The 16440-nt window shown below is 47.2% G+C and overlaps 1 protein-coding gene across 2 annotated transcripts in view; it reads right to left on the reverse strand.

Annotated features, from left to right (window-relative positions):
• LOC144733585 (ribosomal protein S6 kinase alpha-3) overlaps nucleotides 1-15779 on the reverse strand; it is a 64020-nt gene extending 48241 nt beyond the window's left edge. For both annotated transcript variants that reach the window (XM_078615608.1, XM_078615607.1), the window contains exons 1-2: nucleotides 15331-15779; nucleotides 1723-1776 (exon numbers count right to left, since the gene is read on the reverse strand). In XM_078615608.1, the coding sequence (XP_078471734.1) occupies nucleotides 1723-1776; nucleotides 15331-15390 (114 nt within the window). In that variant the 5' untranslated portion in view covers nucleotides 15391-15779. The remainder of the gene's footprint in view (nucleotides 1-1722; nucleotides 1777-15330) is intronic.
• Between the last annotated feature and the right edge of the window lie 661 nt (nucleotides 15780-16440).

Below are 16440 nucleotides of genomic sequence, written 5' to 3' on the forward strand. Positions count from 1 at the left end.
AATCTCAGATGTGCCAGTCCAATGTCTCTGATATGACCATTCTAAATTTACTGAGCTATCTTGCCTCAACTGCTGACACTCACCTGCAATAAAATAGATCAAATATTACGTTTTTAATAACAAGTGTCCGTTCTCGGGAGTCCGGGATTCACGATATCCAGGTGCATGTCTCATCAGATCGCCAACAAGCGCGAGTTAATGTTTCAAAGCCTAAACATCTTCAGAGGGTGACAGGCATCCCCGTAGATTGATTCGAAACAACTCGCACAATGTCAGTGTCTTGGGTCACAGGGAAACACAGAAACTGACAGAGCATCTGTTCGAAGAGGCAGTTAAAACACAACCGCAAACTACTTTTACAAAATACACACACGCACAAAAGGCAAAGATCGCCCGTTCAGGCAGGAACTGTTAAGCAAGCACCTATTAAGGATGATACACCACACATGCCAGGCGCCTATATCGTTAATGTACCATGTGTTAAGGCTGAGCTGACATAGGGGAGGCCCAGAACAGGTTCAGATGCCACTTGCACTTAATGAACATCAGAAATGCAGAGACAAAGGTGGCTGAGCGTGGGGCTGCCCACACCACGACCTCAACTGCGATGCCAGCCTTAATAACGGCACTTACCACAATGAAACCCTTGCATTTGTGTGAATTAAAGACCTGATGGGACCGTAGCGGCAAGTGCTGTACTTCTGTCGAACACAAAGCGAAAGACATCCACGTGTAGCCTTGACAGGCTGTTGGGGGCAAGTGCTGTTCGCGAGCACCTATGAAGGTTGGCAAAGCACACGAGGGGGTGGGTGGCCAACACCATGCCTGGCTACCACTTTTGTCTCCCCAGTGCTGATGTTTAGACTCAGCACCAGATACTAAACTTGAGGGTGTTTCGATTTACGCAAAGGCCGAGGACTGGTTCAGAGAATTGTCACTGGTGTTGGCCGCGAGCGGGAATCATGCTTAGGTGGCCGGGTTCGTGGCGCGGCACGCTAACGAGGCTCGCAAACACAACGCTGCTGCTCTCCGACAGTCCGGTGAGTGTGCCACAAAGGTTATTCACTCATTACATTCGAAGTGGCGAGGAGAGATGGCAGTACAGTCAACGGGTTGTGAACGTGTACTTCATGTGCGGGTCGTCTGTGGGCAACTCTGCTTTCATCCCAAATGCAAAAATTAAAAATTAAGTTTAGCAAATAGCTGGGTGGAAGTGTTTTGAGCTTTTTTTCCATTATCCTCGTGGGATTTGTGGGCTCTCCAGTTTCCTGCGTTATGTAAAGCGCTCCCAGAAAAAGTAACTTTTCCCAAGCCTCCTCGTGCAGGACCCTCCTGACAACAGAGTTGAGACTCGGCGAGACCTTCCTGGGTAAACGTACAACAAAGTGTGTGCCAGTGGTGGCAATACCACATTGGTATGACAGGGGCAAATCCATTCACAACACCACCACAGCTGATTCCCCCCCCGAAAGCAGTGATTATATTATCTACCCAGGGAAAAAAAATTATGGACTGGATATAGATAATATAATCTTCTCAAATAATATATTGCTCTTCTGACATCTTTTGGTAACCTTTGAAAACCAAACCTACAACACCTGGTATTCCCAGGCAGTGTTCCAACCAGGTACTATCCAAGCTCTATCCAGCTTAGCTTCCGAGATCTGTCAAGATGAGGGGGGCCATGAGAACGCAAATACATGGAGTAAAAAAAACACTCACCTGATTGAGCTGCATATCATCTCCCATTGGGTCGTCAGAAACCACGTTTCCATTCTAGACAGCAAGCACACACAGGGAAGTCACAATCTTTGGTGAGCAGAAGACAGCGTAAATAAATAAAAAACTATCAGGTTAGATTCTTTCGTTATGAGCAAAATATCAATTCCCGGCAGAGCAGCTTGGGACATAAATCCACTTTGCGTTAATGCAAAACGGCAATCTCCCGACTCCTGCCTACAAGCCCGTGTTGCAACTGTACATGTCGATGCAGAGCCCCTTTGTCAATCCCCTGCTGGATGAGGGCCTGCCCACACCTCGTGGGCCGTGGACGTTACGTGGCCGTGCTTTGCGCACCCTTGCCAGAGTGGGCCGGCGAAGCCGCCGCACAAGATTGGTTCAGATATCACCCGCCGTGGCCGGCTGCGAGAACACGAGAGGGAAGCATTGGCTAGAACCACGTCTGGCCACCTTTGTCTCCCCAGTGGCGATGTTTGCACACCGCACCCAAGTGCTCATTTAAGGCCGAGTCGAGCTTGAGGCGGCCTAGGACCGGTTCAGACATTCGTCTCCGATGTTGGCCGTGAGCAGGAAATCGAACTTGGATCGCCGGGTTCACAGCGCAGCGTGGGAACCACCACCACTCTACTAACATACACTCACCCATACTCGCACATATACAGCATACCCATACAGCAGCAGCGAAAGAGTTGCATTGTAATGCTTAATGTTGTGTTGTTCCACTGCTGGCTTGCCATGCACTACCGCTCCCCACATTATTATTTGCCACTGACGTTGGCCGTGAATGCAACAGGTAGCCGGGATTATTATTCGCAGTGTGTGAACCACTGCAAAACCGCTGCCCTCACGCATCATTCTGTAAGCGATAATAAATTGGCAACGTATATGTTTGGTAAAAAAAATTCAATTTTCAATTTAAAACGATTTAACGACCGATTTAATCTAAAAAGTTTGTTCTCTCTCTCGAGTGGTCTCGGCAACAATCGGCAACACCTGGACAAAAAAACTCACAACTTAAAATAGAATTTCCACTTAGTTCAGCTCATATGGGCCTTGAACGTAAAAAAATAAAAATGTCAGTATGACTGACATACGATAAACACTCTTGGCAGAGGACATTAAAGTGAGGATGAGTGGCTTGTGAAAGGCCAACAGAAGTAGCTCTGTGACGTCATCTCCCACGAGCTGTTTCCCCGACGCGATAAGAATAATGGTTTATAGAGCACATTTGGTGTTTGTGCTCTTCTTATGACGCAAGGACTATCGCCAAGGAAGGCGCTGCTGTGTTCGCAGGCGCAGCCTGCAGCGGCTTCACAGCGGGGAGCGACGTTTAAACGTGTAAATCCCGAGTCGTCTGCCCTGCGATTTTCCGAACTTGACACGTGTGGACCGTACGACTCCACCACGCAGTGGCTTTGTCTCCTTTTGAATGATGTCAGGGGACCTTCAACGTCCCCTGCAAAGAAGAATAAACCCGCAAGGAATAGCCAGGGCGGGATTCGAACCGCAAACCTCTGCGCCAAGCGGTGAACGCGCTACTGCTGGGCCAGGCTGCCGCTCAAATGTAATAATACTCTGGAAGGAGATTTCCACATCTCGAAAAATGTGAGACTGAGAGCAGAGCTGGGTGAATATTGTCAGGGAAAAAAAGATATAATGTTATAACGATTCTGTTTGAATAACTGTAGCGTACATTGGATATTTCACGAGCACGGGGAAAGACGTCTTCCAGCAGCAGAGTGACAAAAGCACATGGTAAACACTTGCAAAGCCAGACGTCTTCGAAGAGGTGGGAGTACCGACACTTTACTCCACCGTACGCCACCTGTTGATCGACCAACTGTGGTGGAAACCATTTACACCGATGCTGGATGGACAGGGGCGGGGGAAGGAAAGATTAAGGAAACGCGCACTCAGAGATGGAACTGAACCGGAGATCTCTGGATCGCAAGTTCAGGGTGCCGACATTAAACCCAATGACAAAGATCCCCCGCAGAGAGCCTTAATGGGCTTTTCGGGCAAGCGCTGTTGGCGAGAAGCCCCTATGAGGGCTGGCACGGCATACGACGGGGTGGGGTGGCCATCACCACGCCCGGCAGCCACACGTGTATACACACGCCACACATGTACGCATACGCAAGACAAAGATCTCCCGTATAGCCTGAACAGAATGTTGGGGCAAGTGCTGTCAGCGAGCACCTATGAAGACCGGCACAGCACACGAGGGGTAGGTGGCCAGCACCACGTCCGACCGCCTTTCGTCTCCCCAGTGGTGGTGTTTTTTTACACACCGCATCAGGTACTCATTTGAGGCTAAGTCGACCAAGGGGAGGCCCAGGACCGGTTCAGATCGTCACTGTTATTGGTCGTGAGTGGGTCACCGGGTTCGTTCGGTGCCACCAGGTTGGTATGAACCCGCTCACGAGTGCTACGAACCCGGGTCACCGGATTCGTAGCGAGACGCGCTAACTGCTCCGCCACAGCTCCCCATACACACACGTGGACACACACACACTACTCAAAAAGAGATCTTTGTAAATGTAATCTTGATGCTGTTCTTCGTTTAATTAACGGGCTTTGAATCACACTTTCCAGGTAAGTTATAGAGCGAGGGAATCCCTAATGAATTTATAATCAATATGGTCCCTGCAGAAAAAAAATCTATCTCAAAATCAATCACACAATTTAAACACACGGCCCGCATACATCAAAAGCGTGAGACTGACCCAAACCTACGCAACCCTGAAGACTCTCAAAAAGCAATATGGTATAGATATTTTAACTCTCCACGGTTCGTTTCCACTTTCACTTTCTACTAAAGTCAAAGCACCATCCCAGCTCAAAAGGCAATGGGCTGATGCTAATGTCTCTTGGTGGAAATTCCACATTCCCATGGTGGTGGACTCAATCTATCCAAACTACAAGCATGCTTAACTTCCTACAAACTGGTACGAATTTTACTGGCCCCTTAACTACAAAGGCCTGGGGGAATGATCATGATGGTGCAGCTCCTGATAATGTGTTAATTCGGATGATGATAATGATCCTGAAGATACTAACAATGGTGATGCTGTTGAGTGGAGCTTCTCATGATGATGCCGATGATGAGTATTAAGATCATGAAGGCGATGATAATGATCTCAAGATAATGATGATGATCATGATAAGTAGTGATGCAGATGATGAAGCTGATCATGGTGATAGTGATGTTGAGATGGCGATTAGGCTGTTGATGACTGAAACATCATCCAATAGGTCAAGCCAGCTGTTCAATTATCTCCCTAAAATACATATGGAATTATTTTAAACATTAAATATGCAACTCGCAGCATGGAAAACATGTGCAAAATAAGCAATTCAGGCACAAATATAGAAAACAAAGTTACAGATCCCCTGTATAGCCTTTAACAGGCTGATGGAACAAGTGCTGTTAGCGAGCACCTATCCAAGCCAACACTGCACACGAAGGGGTGGATGGCCAACACCACGCCCGGCCACCTTTGTCTCCCCAGTGCTGATATTTACACACCGCACCAGGTCATAATTTAAGGCCGAGTCGACCGAGGGAAGGCCTAGGACCAGTTAAGATTATTCACCACTTTTATTGGTCGCGAGCAAGAATCGTTGATGATGATGGTGGCGGCAGTGGTGGTGCTGATGATGGTATTCGTTACTGATGTTGGCCGTGAGCGGGAATCCAACTTGGGTTGCTGGGGTCGAAGCGCAGTGTGCATACACCACCGAGCCGGCCGCTCGCCGAAACACCAACGTGATGTCAGGCACAATATTCACACCGGATGTTGCCCATCAAAACAAAAAAGTCTGAGCCCGAGTGAGAGTGTTGTGAAATTAATAATGAAGTTTTAGAAAGGGAAATGCAGGTGAACCGGTTGTTTGACGTATACAGCACGACTGGAGACGGGACAGTAGGCACACACACTCTCTCTTGCCACGCTAAAACACAAAGCTATATATCGCTTTACACGCTACATCGTGCAATGCGCCGTCAAGCGGGACGCCCCTTTGAGGCCCAAGTAACATAGGCTGTGGTCGACAACACTTGCCTGGCCGTCTTTGTCTCTACCCCCTCCCACCAAACGGTGCTGCTGGCTGAGACCAAGCAATGTCAAACAAAGTTTATTTTTTAAACGGCAAAGTGAGTTAGGTGGGCCTGGTGTCAAGAGGTCGAAGCGATGAGCTGGTAAACCATTGAGTTCCTGGGTTAGAATCCAGGCCAAGGCACCCATGATTAAAACAAGAAATAAACCTCAATACATTAGCCAAAAACACTGTCGTCTTAAAATTTAAAATATATAAACGGTGACGCTGAGGGCCAAATTAATTGTCCACCACTGGCAATGCGGCATCACCAAATAGTTTAGTTGATGGTGATTAGAACGGGCTCCCAACACCAGTGAGTCAATGGTCACCAAAGTAAAACCAATCAGACAAAACGAACTTATGTACTTTATGTGGCTACAAATTCCAGCTCTAAATTATACATATCAGCAACCACGCCTGGCCACCTTTATCTTCCCAACGGTGATGTTCACACACGGCACCGGGTACCCGTTCACGGCTGAGTCCACCTAGGGGAGCTACGATATACCAGAGGCAGAAAACTAGCTGAGGTGGCTGGGCCCATAGCACGGAGTCAGCAGCAAACCGCCACACGTCACCACAACTCCCACACACTCCCACACAAATGCGTACATAGATCCCCGTCATATCCTACAAAAGGCTATTTGGGCGAATTCAAGTCGGCGCACACGTATGCAGGCCAGCACGGCGCACGAGTGACCGGCGTGGCCAGTACCATGCTGAGTTGGCCGCCACTGTGTCCCCGGTGCTGTATCAGATACTCATTTAAGACTGAGTCCACCTAGGGGAGGCCCAGAACCGTGTGCTGGTACCACTTGCCGCACCGACGTAGCCATGTACAGGAAACCAAATGAGGTCTCTGGGCTCATACCACAGTGTGCAAACTGCAAACCACTGCCCCACCACTCATCCCACACACGACAAAGACAAAGATCCCCTGCAAAGGCTACATAAGCTGCTGGGGCAAGTACTGTGGAGGGCACCATCGGTACACATATATACACGTGTGCACACAACAACAGCAGCCGCCATTCGCCACTAAGTGGTGGCGATGTTACCACAACGCTTGCGCCAGGCCAGGTCCAAGTGAAGTGTTGAAGGCTCGGTCAAAGGAGGTTATGGGACAGACCCAAGTGCCACCGGTTGACTGTCTGAGATGACTGGCAGATGCAAAACCTGTGCACCCTGCTGTGCCAACTTGCTGTATCCAAGCTGCTCCGCTCATTGTTGTGAGTGTCCTCCTCTGCCCTCCACTGTTGTGGAAGGGTGCCTGCCTCCAACTGCCCAGTAACGTCTGTCGCGAGCCTCCTCCATAGAGGCCGATCTTGACACCACTGGTTCTAGTCTTCGGGAAGTCCACTCAGCTTCCACATTCTCTTATACCGCATCAGTCCATCTCTTCTCCAGCCCGTGCCACGGCCGTTTAGCCAAACTTTGGCCGCTTGGCCATGCAGTGGCTGGGCATGCAGGCTACAAGACCCAAACAACGCAAACTTTCAAGGATTGCGAGTTCCTCACACAATTCAGCCTGATATTGGATGATACAAAATACCCAGGCAGGTGCTTAGTTTTGGTGAGGCTGATGGTAAGGCCCTAACTACCTCTTAGTGGCAGGCTCCAGGTTCAGCAGCAGAGCCTACAACTCCTTAGAGTGAGCAACAACCGCCAGATCATCAGCATACATAGATAGCATTGTTGGACCAGTAAGGGAGCCATCCCTTAACAAAAACCCGGGCGTCAATCAGCTACCCATTGTACCTGTACTAGATAGTAATTCAACTGGTATAGCCATGGCAGGCTTCTCGAACAATGTGGTGAAAAATTACGTAAAATAATGTGAGGGGCCAGAAATAATTTGACCGCTCTATCATTTGTGACCAGGTCACTTCTGAAAAATAACTAATAGCTCAGTGGGCTTTACCTAGCAAAAAAAAGTTGAGTTTTTATTTACTTATAGTGATTTCCTTACATTTCCTATACTTTGTGGTTTTATTGTCGTAACTTTCTGACCCACCCTACTGGACATCGATGTAAAAGAGCTTCATAGCTCATCAGATTTCTCCAGGATAAATATAGATTCTGCCATCCCTGTCGCACCCCAACATGAACAGGGAATGGCTCCGACTCACAGTCACACAACTTTACCCGGGCGTAACCACCCATCATGATTGTGAGCAGAGTCAGGGACCCCGAAACGTATGAAGAACAACCCAGAGCCCTGGCCCCCCTTATGGTATCATAGGCCTTGACCAGGTTAATAAATCAGAGATGTAGGTCCCTTTGAAATTCCTGAAACCTCTGCTGTAGCAGACAGACACAGAATATGGAATCCATGCAGGACTGCAATGTGCACACTACAGATGCACACACATTACAAACGCACTCACATACAGAGACACTACAAACACACACGCATACAAAGACACACACTACAGATACACACAAGCATAAAAAGACACACACTACAGACGCACGTAAACATACAAATACAAACGCACCGACTGTATGTTTTAGAGTGGGTATATTTTTTACAGGACTGTCAACTGCCAGCACATTGTACCACGGGTGCGAGCAAACTGCCGATTGTGTAACACGCAGGTCACGGTACGCTGCACCGATTTTGGCTTTTCTTCAGACTTTGCTGGGAAATGGGGGGGGGGGGGTCTTGGAAAGTTCACAACGACAGTGTCTGACGACAATGCCGAAGCGACCTGGGTTGCAATCCGGGTTTTCAGTCACGACACAAAAAGACCGCGGGGACTCCCCTGGTGCGTTCACGGGGGGGGGGGGGGGGGCGGTGACACGTGTGAGGTTCGGCACATTGTCAAGACGTTTCGAGCTTGGGGGGAGGGGGGGGGGAGGCTTTTTTCGGTGATCGGAATTGACATTGAATTTCGAATTTAGTTGCCCGAAGAAGCTCTGGGCATGCTGGAGAGACCATCACAAAGCTACAGAGCTCAACGGCGCCAATCCACGCAGTAAGTGATCAAAATGTTTAGTTTAACAAATTAGGCTATGACCAAATGACCGAAAAGAATGTGCCCAAGCTCATGATATTTCAGAAGCTAAGTAGGGTTGAGCCTGGATAGTGCTTGTATGAGCAACCGCCAGGTGTGGTAGGGCTGCATTGCAGCACTCAAGATAATTGTTGTGCTGTGCTCTGCGCTCTGCTCCAACATCTATCTATGCTTCATGCAGTCAGGGTCCAACTTGGCCAAACTGGACAATAATTCGCACGTTATTTATTTGGGATGTATATACAGCATTCACCGCTCTATAACGACAGACTTGTGCCCCAGGTCTCTCTTGCAAACGAGTCTTAATCTGGTCATTTGAATTCTCACTTGGTTAAACCAAATAGGTTGAAAAACTTAACCGGCACCGACTGGAACGATGGTAAAACAACAAGCTGCTTCACCAATATTGCATGGATAAGTCCTTTCTCTGGCAATGGATTGATAAATAGCCACACACACATTCAAACCACATGGGAACATATTCATTGTACTTAACATGCGTGCCATGCAAACTCGTACATACTGAGGCAACTCATACACACGGAGGCAACCCTTACACACCAACACAACCCTTACACACCAACACAACCCTTACACACCAACACAACCCTTACACACAGAGGCAACTCGTACACAGAGGCAACTGCAGATTGCACAACGTTGCTGATTAGTAATAATGGATAAGTGGTCTGGCGCAATTGATTTTTATATATTATCATTTACGGGGTTAATCCTTAGTGCATTCACCTGCCCTTTGTACTTTGAATAGTTTACACATTAAACCAGCAGTCGTGCTGTCGAATTACAAAGAAGCAAGCTGCCGTATGTATGCAGACAGGGTGGTAGCTATTGCTGAATTGTTAACGGTGCTCATACTTATTCATTTTGCCCGAATTAGCCAGACTGTGATTCACAAGTGGTTTCTTTCTGGTTAGATCACGTCGGCATAATGTGATTTATTTTGTCAATTTTCGCTTGTTTTTCAACACTCGAGTTTGCTGAAAACCCAAATACATTGCCACATTTTCCCGTGCCATGTCAACTTCAATTGACTGGCTCCGTCGCTGGGTGATGGAGGGGTGGAGTTAAAAGATTGACATTATAACTCCCAAAGTAAAGAATTATTGATCCCAATATTGGTCGTGAAAGCCCACATGAAATTACCCAGGATGCGCCCCTTGGAAGCTAAGCATGTGCCGCTACGTGACAAACAGCCATGCACAATACACGTGCCATAGGCCACCGTGAGACTATGCTGTTGGCAGCAGAGGGCAGAGAAGCAAAATCTGCTGTTGTACTGTACATCTATGCTTGCCGCCCTCACCAAACCACACTGACCATCCTGGTGAACCAAATCACCCGTGACCCACACGGCATGGGGAATCTCTCATCCAGCAGTGGATTAACAGGACGGGGTCCAGTCTCTACGTAGAAACACGGCAATTGATAACATCAAACGAAACGGTCCCCATTTCATCGGCCACAGCGAGAATGACAAATGATGATAGGAAGTTTGCAGGAGTCGTGCTAGTGTTGTGACCGGTGGTCGTGTTTGTGAAGGCAATTCTAGTTTTGGGTGATTGCGGTGACGATAATGATGAAGACGACGGTGGATTGAGTTGAGATGTAGACTTATCACCCTGCCATTACAATATGCACGCTCCGTGCAGTTATCGGTGGCTGCATTCACACGCGAGCCGGGGTGCACGTGCCGCTTGTCTGCGTGACTCACGCCGACTTAAGCTCTCTGCAACAACTCACGCCTCCCACATTCCGTGCTCAGCTCTAATCTTCCGATTTAATTCACACGGCCCCTCAACTCACGGAGGCTACGATGGCGATGATGGCTATGATTCATATTTCCCAGAAACACGAAAACGTAGAGCAACACACAACATGCTCTGCTCGGCGCTAAGTGGCACCTGCCAGTGAACCCCAGTGGGTCAGCCTATATGTTTTTTTTATGACCCTGGCCACAGGAATGTGGGATTTCTCGCTACCTGGTTCAGAGGTTTCCTTTTTGCTCACTCGACCCGGCAGTTTGACCTTATGAAACACAAGTCATTATTCGTATAATACTGTAATGTCAAATAGGGGAGTGGAGTGGTGGTGCTGCGGTTAGTGTCCTATGCTGTGAACTGGACGATCCAAGTTCAATTCACAAACGTGGCCAACATCAGTAGCGAGTTTAATATATAGCCGGACTGGTCTTGCACCCCCCACGCTCACCTTCACCAAACTCCACGTTCCTAGGTCAGTGATCAGTCTCTCTCCAAAACACATTCCCACAAAATGGTACGAATTTATCCCCTCCCCCAACAAAGGGATAGGCCGCATCCCAAGAGCACGAACCAATGCCATTAGCTAAAAGGTACTGCATATAAAACAAGGTACGAGTTAAGATAGGGTGATACAATTGTGTTGAAACATTCTTTGGAAATGACAAAATCACCGTGAATGATTTCAACCTCATCAGATCTTGGTTAGTATTTGGAAGGGAGACTGCCTGGGAATAATTTGAGTTATGCTGCAAGGTGGCGAGGTTATGGCAGTACAACAATGAACCCATCCACACGGAGCTTTGAATGCTACCCTCTGGTATCTGTGGGTTTTTGCTGGGTACTCCGATTTCCTCCCACATGACACCAATATTAATTCGTGGAGCTGGCCAAAAATCCATAAAGTAGCCGGACCGTAATAGAGGCTTTTTGGGTTAGATTGTGTAAATATAAATGGGTCGTTAAACCCGCCACCACCCGACATAGGCAATTAGTACGATTTGTCACGGAAACAAAACATGCCAATTCGCTACTAGTACAGCACACCAGTGTGTTGGAGAGCAAACCCACAACATTTACAATTACTCGAACTGTACTCGAATTGTAAATACTACGGGTTTACTCTCCAACACACAGATGTGCTGTACCGAGTCAATAATTGGCATGTTTTGTTAACATGTGGTGGCGAGTTTAACAACATTGATATTTAAGCGATCTAACCCAAAAAAACCTCGATTATGAATATAGGTCGTGAAAGCCTACGTGTTAATCTAGCCGGACCCTCCTGAACAAATCCTTGACACTCAGTGATGTGTTCCTGGGTGAATGAAGGACATTACTTTTACAATGACTATCACACGGGGCAACATTCGACTTCTGTATTGAGATCGGGTGTTGTAAACTGGGAAAATTACTCAGAACAAAAAAATGCACTAAGCCACGCAAGGTGGTGTTAAGTGAAAGAGAAACATCATTCATTTGAGTTTTTGATTCTCAGGCGGTGGAGTATATTGCACATCATGTGGCGAGGGACCAGTCTCATTACTCAGGCGCAACACGGCATCCGCTGCTGCTATCGCATCATCAACCTGTGCAGCAACGCCAGGTGACAATGCTGGTTGGTGGTGCTGAAGATGCTAACAATGACTGATCATAAAGATTGATGATGGTGGTTGTGGTGATGACATATATGTTGAACTTCTTTCGTACCGTAAGTAAGCCAACCGTGCTAATACGAGGTGCGGGTTGTGTTTGTGCGGGTGACAACAGTGGTTGCCGATGTGGCGATTGTGATGGTTGTGGTGGCGATGGTGAAAGTAGTTTGTTGGTTCAGGTGGTGGTGGTAGTGGTTATGATGTGGTATTGAAAGTGATCATAATAATTAAAGTAGTGACTGTGAATGTGGAGATGATAGCCATTGGTAGAGACACTCAATCCCATTGTTTATGATGATGATGACTGTTTAAATTCACTAGCTTATAAGACCAGTGTTCTACTGAGTAAAATAAAATCGTAAATCAGCATACAGTACTCTATACAAACGACTGGCTAAAGAGGTACAATTCCGGTTAATTATTTAGCTAGAAAATGCCAAGCAATGGAAAATGAAACCGAAGCCAAGCCTGTGACTGATGTCGCTGATTAAAATGTGAACTGTTTTTTTCTGTTTGGTTGAGGTAAAAAAAAATATTCAAACCAACTTTCTGGGTTCATAATGGTCAAGTCTGGGGCAATGAGCCACCCATGGAATGCCCTGTGGGGATGAGAGAGCGAGCGACAGAGCTTGAACCCAGGTCGTGAATGGATGTGATGGCCCCGTGTCTCTGATACACAGCCATTGTGTAAACCTCTTGCCGATGACCACATCACATGGAATGCGTCAGATCTCGTCCGATCTCAGAAGCTAAGCAGGAATGGGACTGGATAGTGCTCGGATGAGCGACCGCCACCATTGTCGTTGCCGTACGAGCAGTGGTGGCTGTGGTGGCTGCAGCGAGGGTTGGTGGATCACCACACTGATGTTGCGAAGCTCCCTTCCCCCGTGGGCGTCGAAGTGCCATACCCTGGCTCACCAGGAAAGGGAAGTACTGCAAGTGGACTAATCGTCAACCGTTTCCTTCTGTATGGGGATAGAGTGTTGCCCCCTCGGCTAAAAACATCTTAAAATAAAATCCCAGGACCCTGCCGTAAACGAGCCCCAAGACTCGGTGTATCTCTTCTACTCTTCACAATCTCCTGCTGCCTCTATCGCATCTCTTCCTGTCGTCCCATTCCCCACCTGCATCCTTTCCTCTTCACTCCCGTCAGCCTCCACTGCATCCTTAACGTCGCCCATCTGTCATCCGACGTCATCGCTCGATATCCTTCCCATACCCATTTAAATCGGTTTACTTTGTAAATCACAGTACATCTGGTTGCCATAGTTTCAATTCCCAAATCTCTCGTTTCTAATTTCGTCACCTACTTTTACCATATGTGCCACCCACTGCCAAAATCTACGTGTTTCTTTCCAAAACTGCTCCTGTAAAATGTAAGTGCTCAGATTTGTGACACGTTGGGCAAAGTGTGGGTAACTGCACGCCAATCATGAGCAAAAGGGAGGCTGCTGGTGGTGATGGTCTATAACTATTACTTTGGCAATGAGGCTCTGATGATGATGCTGACAGTGATGTCCAAAATGCTGCTTCTGATGATGCTCATAATATTGTGATGGAACAGGTGATGATGTTTATAATGGTGGTGGTGATGCTTTCGATCATTTTAATAATGTTGAGTATTGTTATAATGACGGCGAAATTATGATGGTGGTGCAATCATATTAATTTCGAGGATGATTATCTTGATTATGTTAATGCAGTTGCTGCTAATGCTCATATTGATGATGGTGGTATATTTTTTATGCTGTTTATAATCATCCCTTCGTGATGGCAACTATTCCGCAGCTGCTGCTAACAAAGCTGATTATTGTTATAATGCAGTTAATGATGACAATGATTATGGGCTTTACCCAGAGGGTAATGTTGATACATTTCAAGAATTAATGCAATGTTGTTGGTAATGATGGTGATAGTCAGGATGGAGATAATGTTGAAGTTTATAATGCGACTACGAATGATGATTATGCAACTGATGATGATGATGCTGAATCATGATGATGGAGCTGATGTTGCTAACGAAGATGATGCTAAAGATGTTTATTGTAACAGCATTATTGATGATGTTGTTTATACTGCTGATGGTTTCAGTCACAATGATGTTGAACCTAGAAGATGAACAACAACTTGATACTGCGAGTGATATTCTGGTAACAATGATGATGACGAATGTTGCCTGATAATTACAATTCTGGTGATGCTGTGGATTACGGTTTAGTGATCATGATTGTAATTTCAATAATAGCAATGCATTGCAATTCTTACTGTGGTTATCATATCGCTGCTGCTAATGGCGATGGAGATTATGATGACGATGCCAATTTACGCTACTAATGATACTGCTGATAGCAAAGCTAAACTGATTACAGTACGTCACTGATGACTGTCCTGATGATGATGCCTGTCAACCCAAACGGTTTATACGTATTCTTGTGCAGGGAAATTGAGTTTTCAGGTGCATACGACGTACACAGCCGTTTCGATACGGGCACAACATTTTTTGTGTCTATTTGTGTTTCTCCCTTGTGATGGGACTTTGCAGGATTAAGGTTGAGATTTTAATGGCACGGGGTAACCAATACGGTCTGTAATAAGATAGGCGCTGATAAGGGATTGACAGGTATGATGATGCTACCGACTATAGTACCGACGTTGCTGCTTCTGGTTTTATATTTCTGATCATGCCGCCGATTATAATAATTCTGAATTGATTGATGCTCATGATGACGCATGTGGCGAAATAAGTTCAACATAAGATGACGCTCGCTGGCAATGAAACTCTGATGATGCTTATGGAACTGCTGCTGATGTGATGATTTGTCGGTGATTACGCTGCTTACCACCACGACACCGACACCACCACCACCGGCATTTACAACCAACCCCGATCACGCCGGTGATGTTTAAGCCACGGCACCGCTGGCACCGCATGGTATTAATAGCCTCACCTGCCTCCAGCGAACCTGTGGACCAGTCACGACAGACCAGCCATGGGAGCAAACGAACCGATACATCGACAACGACGACGGCAAAACTCACCTCACTGTCCGAGTGAACGTCCATCTTAGGCCAATGATCTGAGACGCACGCCAAAGGCATGGTGTTACGGCCGCATCAAGCCACGACGAAACAATCGACGACAACTACGAAGAAGAGAGCGCAGCGACCACCGCCAGGACGACGAAGACGACCAACGCGGCTACACCGAGCGCAGTGGCAGGCGACGGGCGCGGCACTGTCGCCCTAACCCCCCGACGACTCCGAGCGCCACCGACTACACCGAGGGGCGAGCGAGCCGCGATGAAGCGAGCCGCGATTTCTCCACAGCCGCTCTCGCTCGTTCTCTCCCCACTCGTCTTCTCCAACTAACAGGCGCCAGTCACCGCGGTACGCGCCGTCCTACAGGCGGCTCTAAGGAGGGTTTTTTTTCTCTCTCTACCACAGCAGCAACCTCACCACCATCACCGCCACCACGCCGCTTTGCCCGCCATCTTACTAAGGGGGGCGGTAACTGAGTGATGGTAGGGGGGGTTAAAATGTGCGTGACGTCTTCGATGACGTCACGCGCGTGTGTGCGCAAATTCCATTGGCTTTGGTCGCTTCAAGATGGCGGTTTTGGCTTCCGAATGTGTCTCGCCGCCCCCCCCCTTTTCTCTCGCTGGCCTCGCGCGCGCGCGAACTATACCGCCATCTTGGTACGGGGGGTATTACGTCACAAGCGTCACGCCGTGTTTGACGTCACTTTGACGTCACATTGTTTAACCCCCCTCCCCCCATGCTCACATTGACAAAGTGAATCGTGTGGTACGAATGTGTAATTTTTCGATTTAAAGCTTTCGTGACTGCAGGGATTCATCTTCTTGGTTCTTTCGGTAAAGTCACGTAGAATGGAAATAATAAAATAATAAAATCAAACATTATAAAATAAAGATTTTATGATGAAATAATAAAATAATAAAAATAAAACATTATAAAATCATTATTTTATAATTCGTTTATTATTTTATTATTTCCAATCTACGTGACTTTACCGAAAGAACCAAGAAGATGAATGTGCAATTATTTAATATTTTGATGCAAACCTGTCAACCCTTTACTAGTGCCCTACCTTATTACAGATCAATTCAGACCAATTATGAATCTCAACGT

This window comes from Lampetra planeri, chromosome 47 (genome assembly GCF_965212315.1).
Source record: "Lampetra planeri chromosome 47, kcLamPlan1.2.h2, whole genome shotgun sequence".
In the NCBI taxonomy this organism is placed as follows: Eukaryota; Metazoa; Chordata; class Hyperoartia; order Petromyzontiformes; family Petromyzontidae; genus Lampetra; species Lampetra planeri.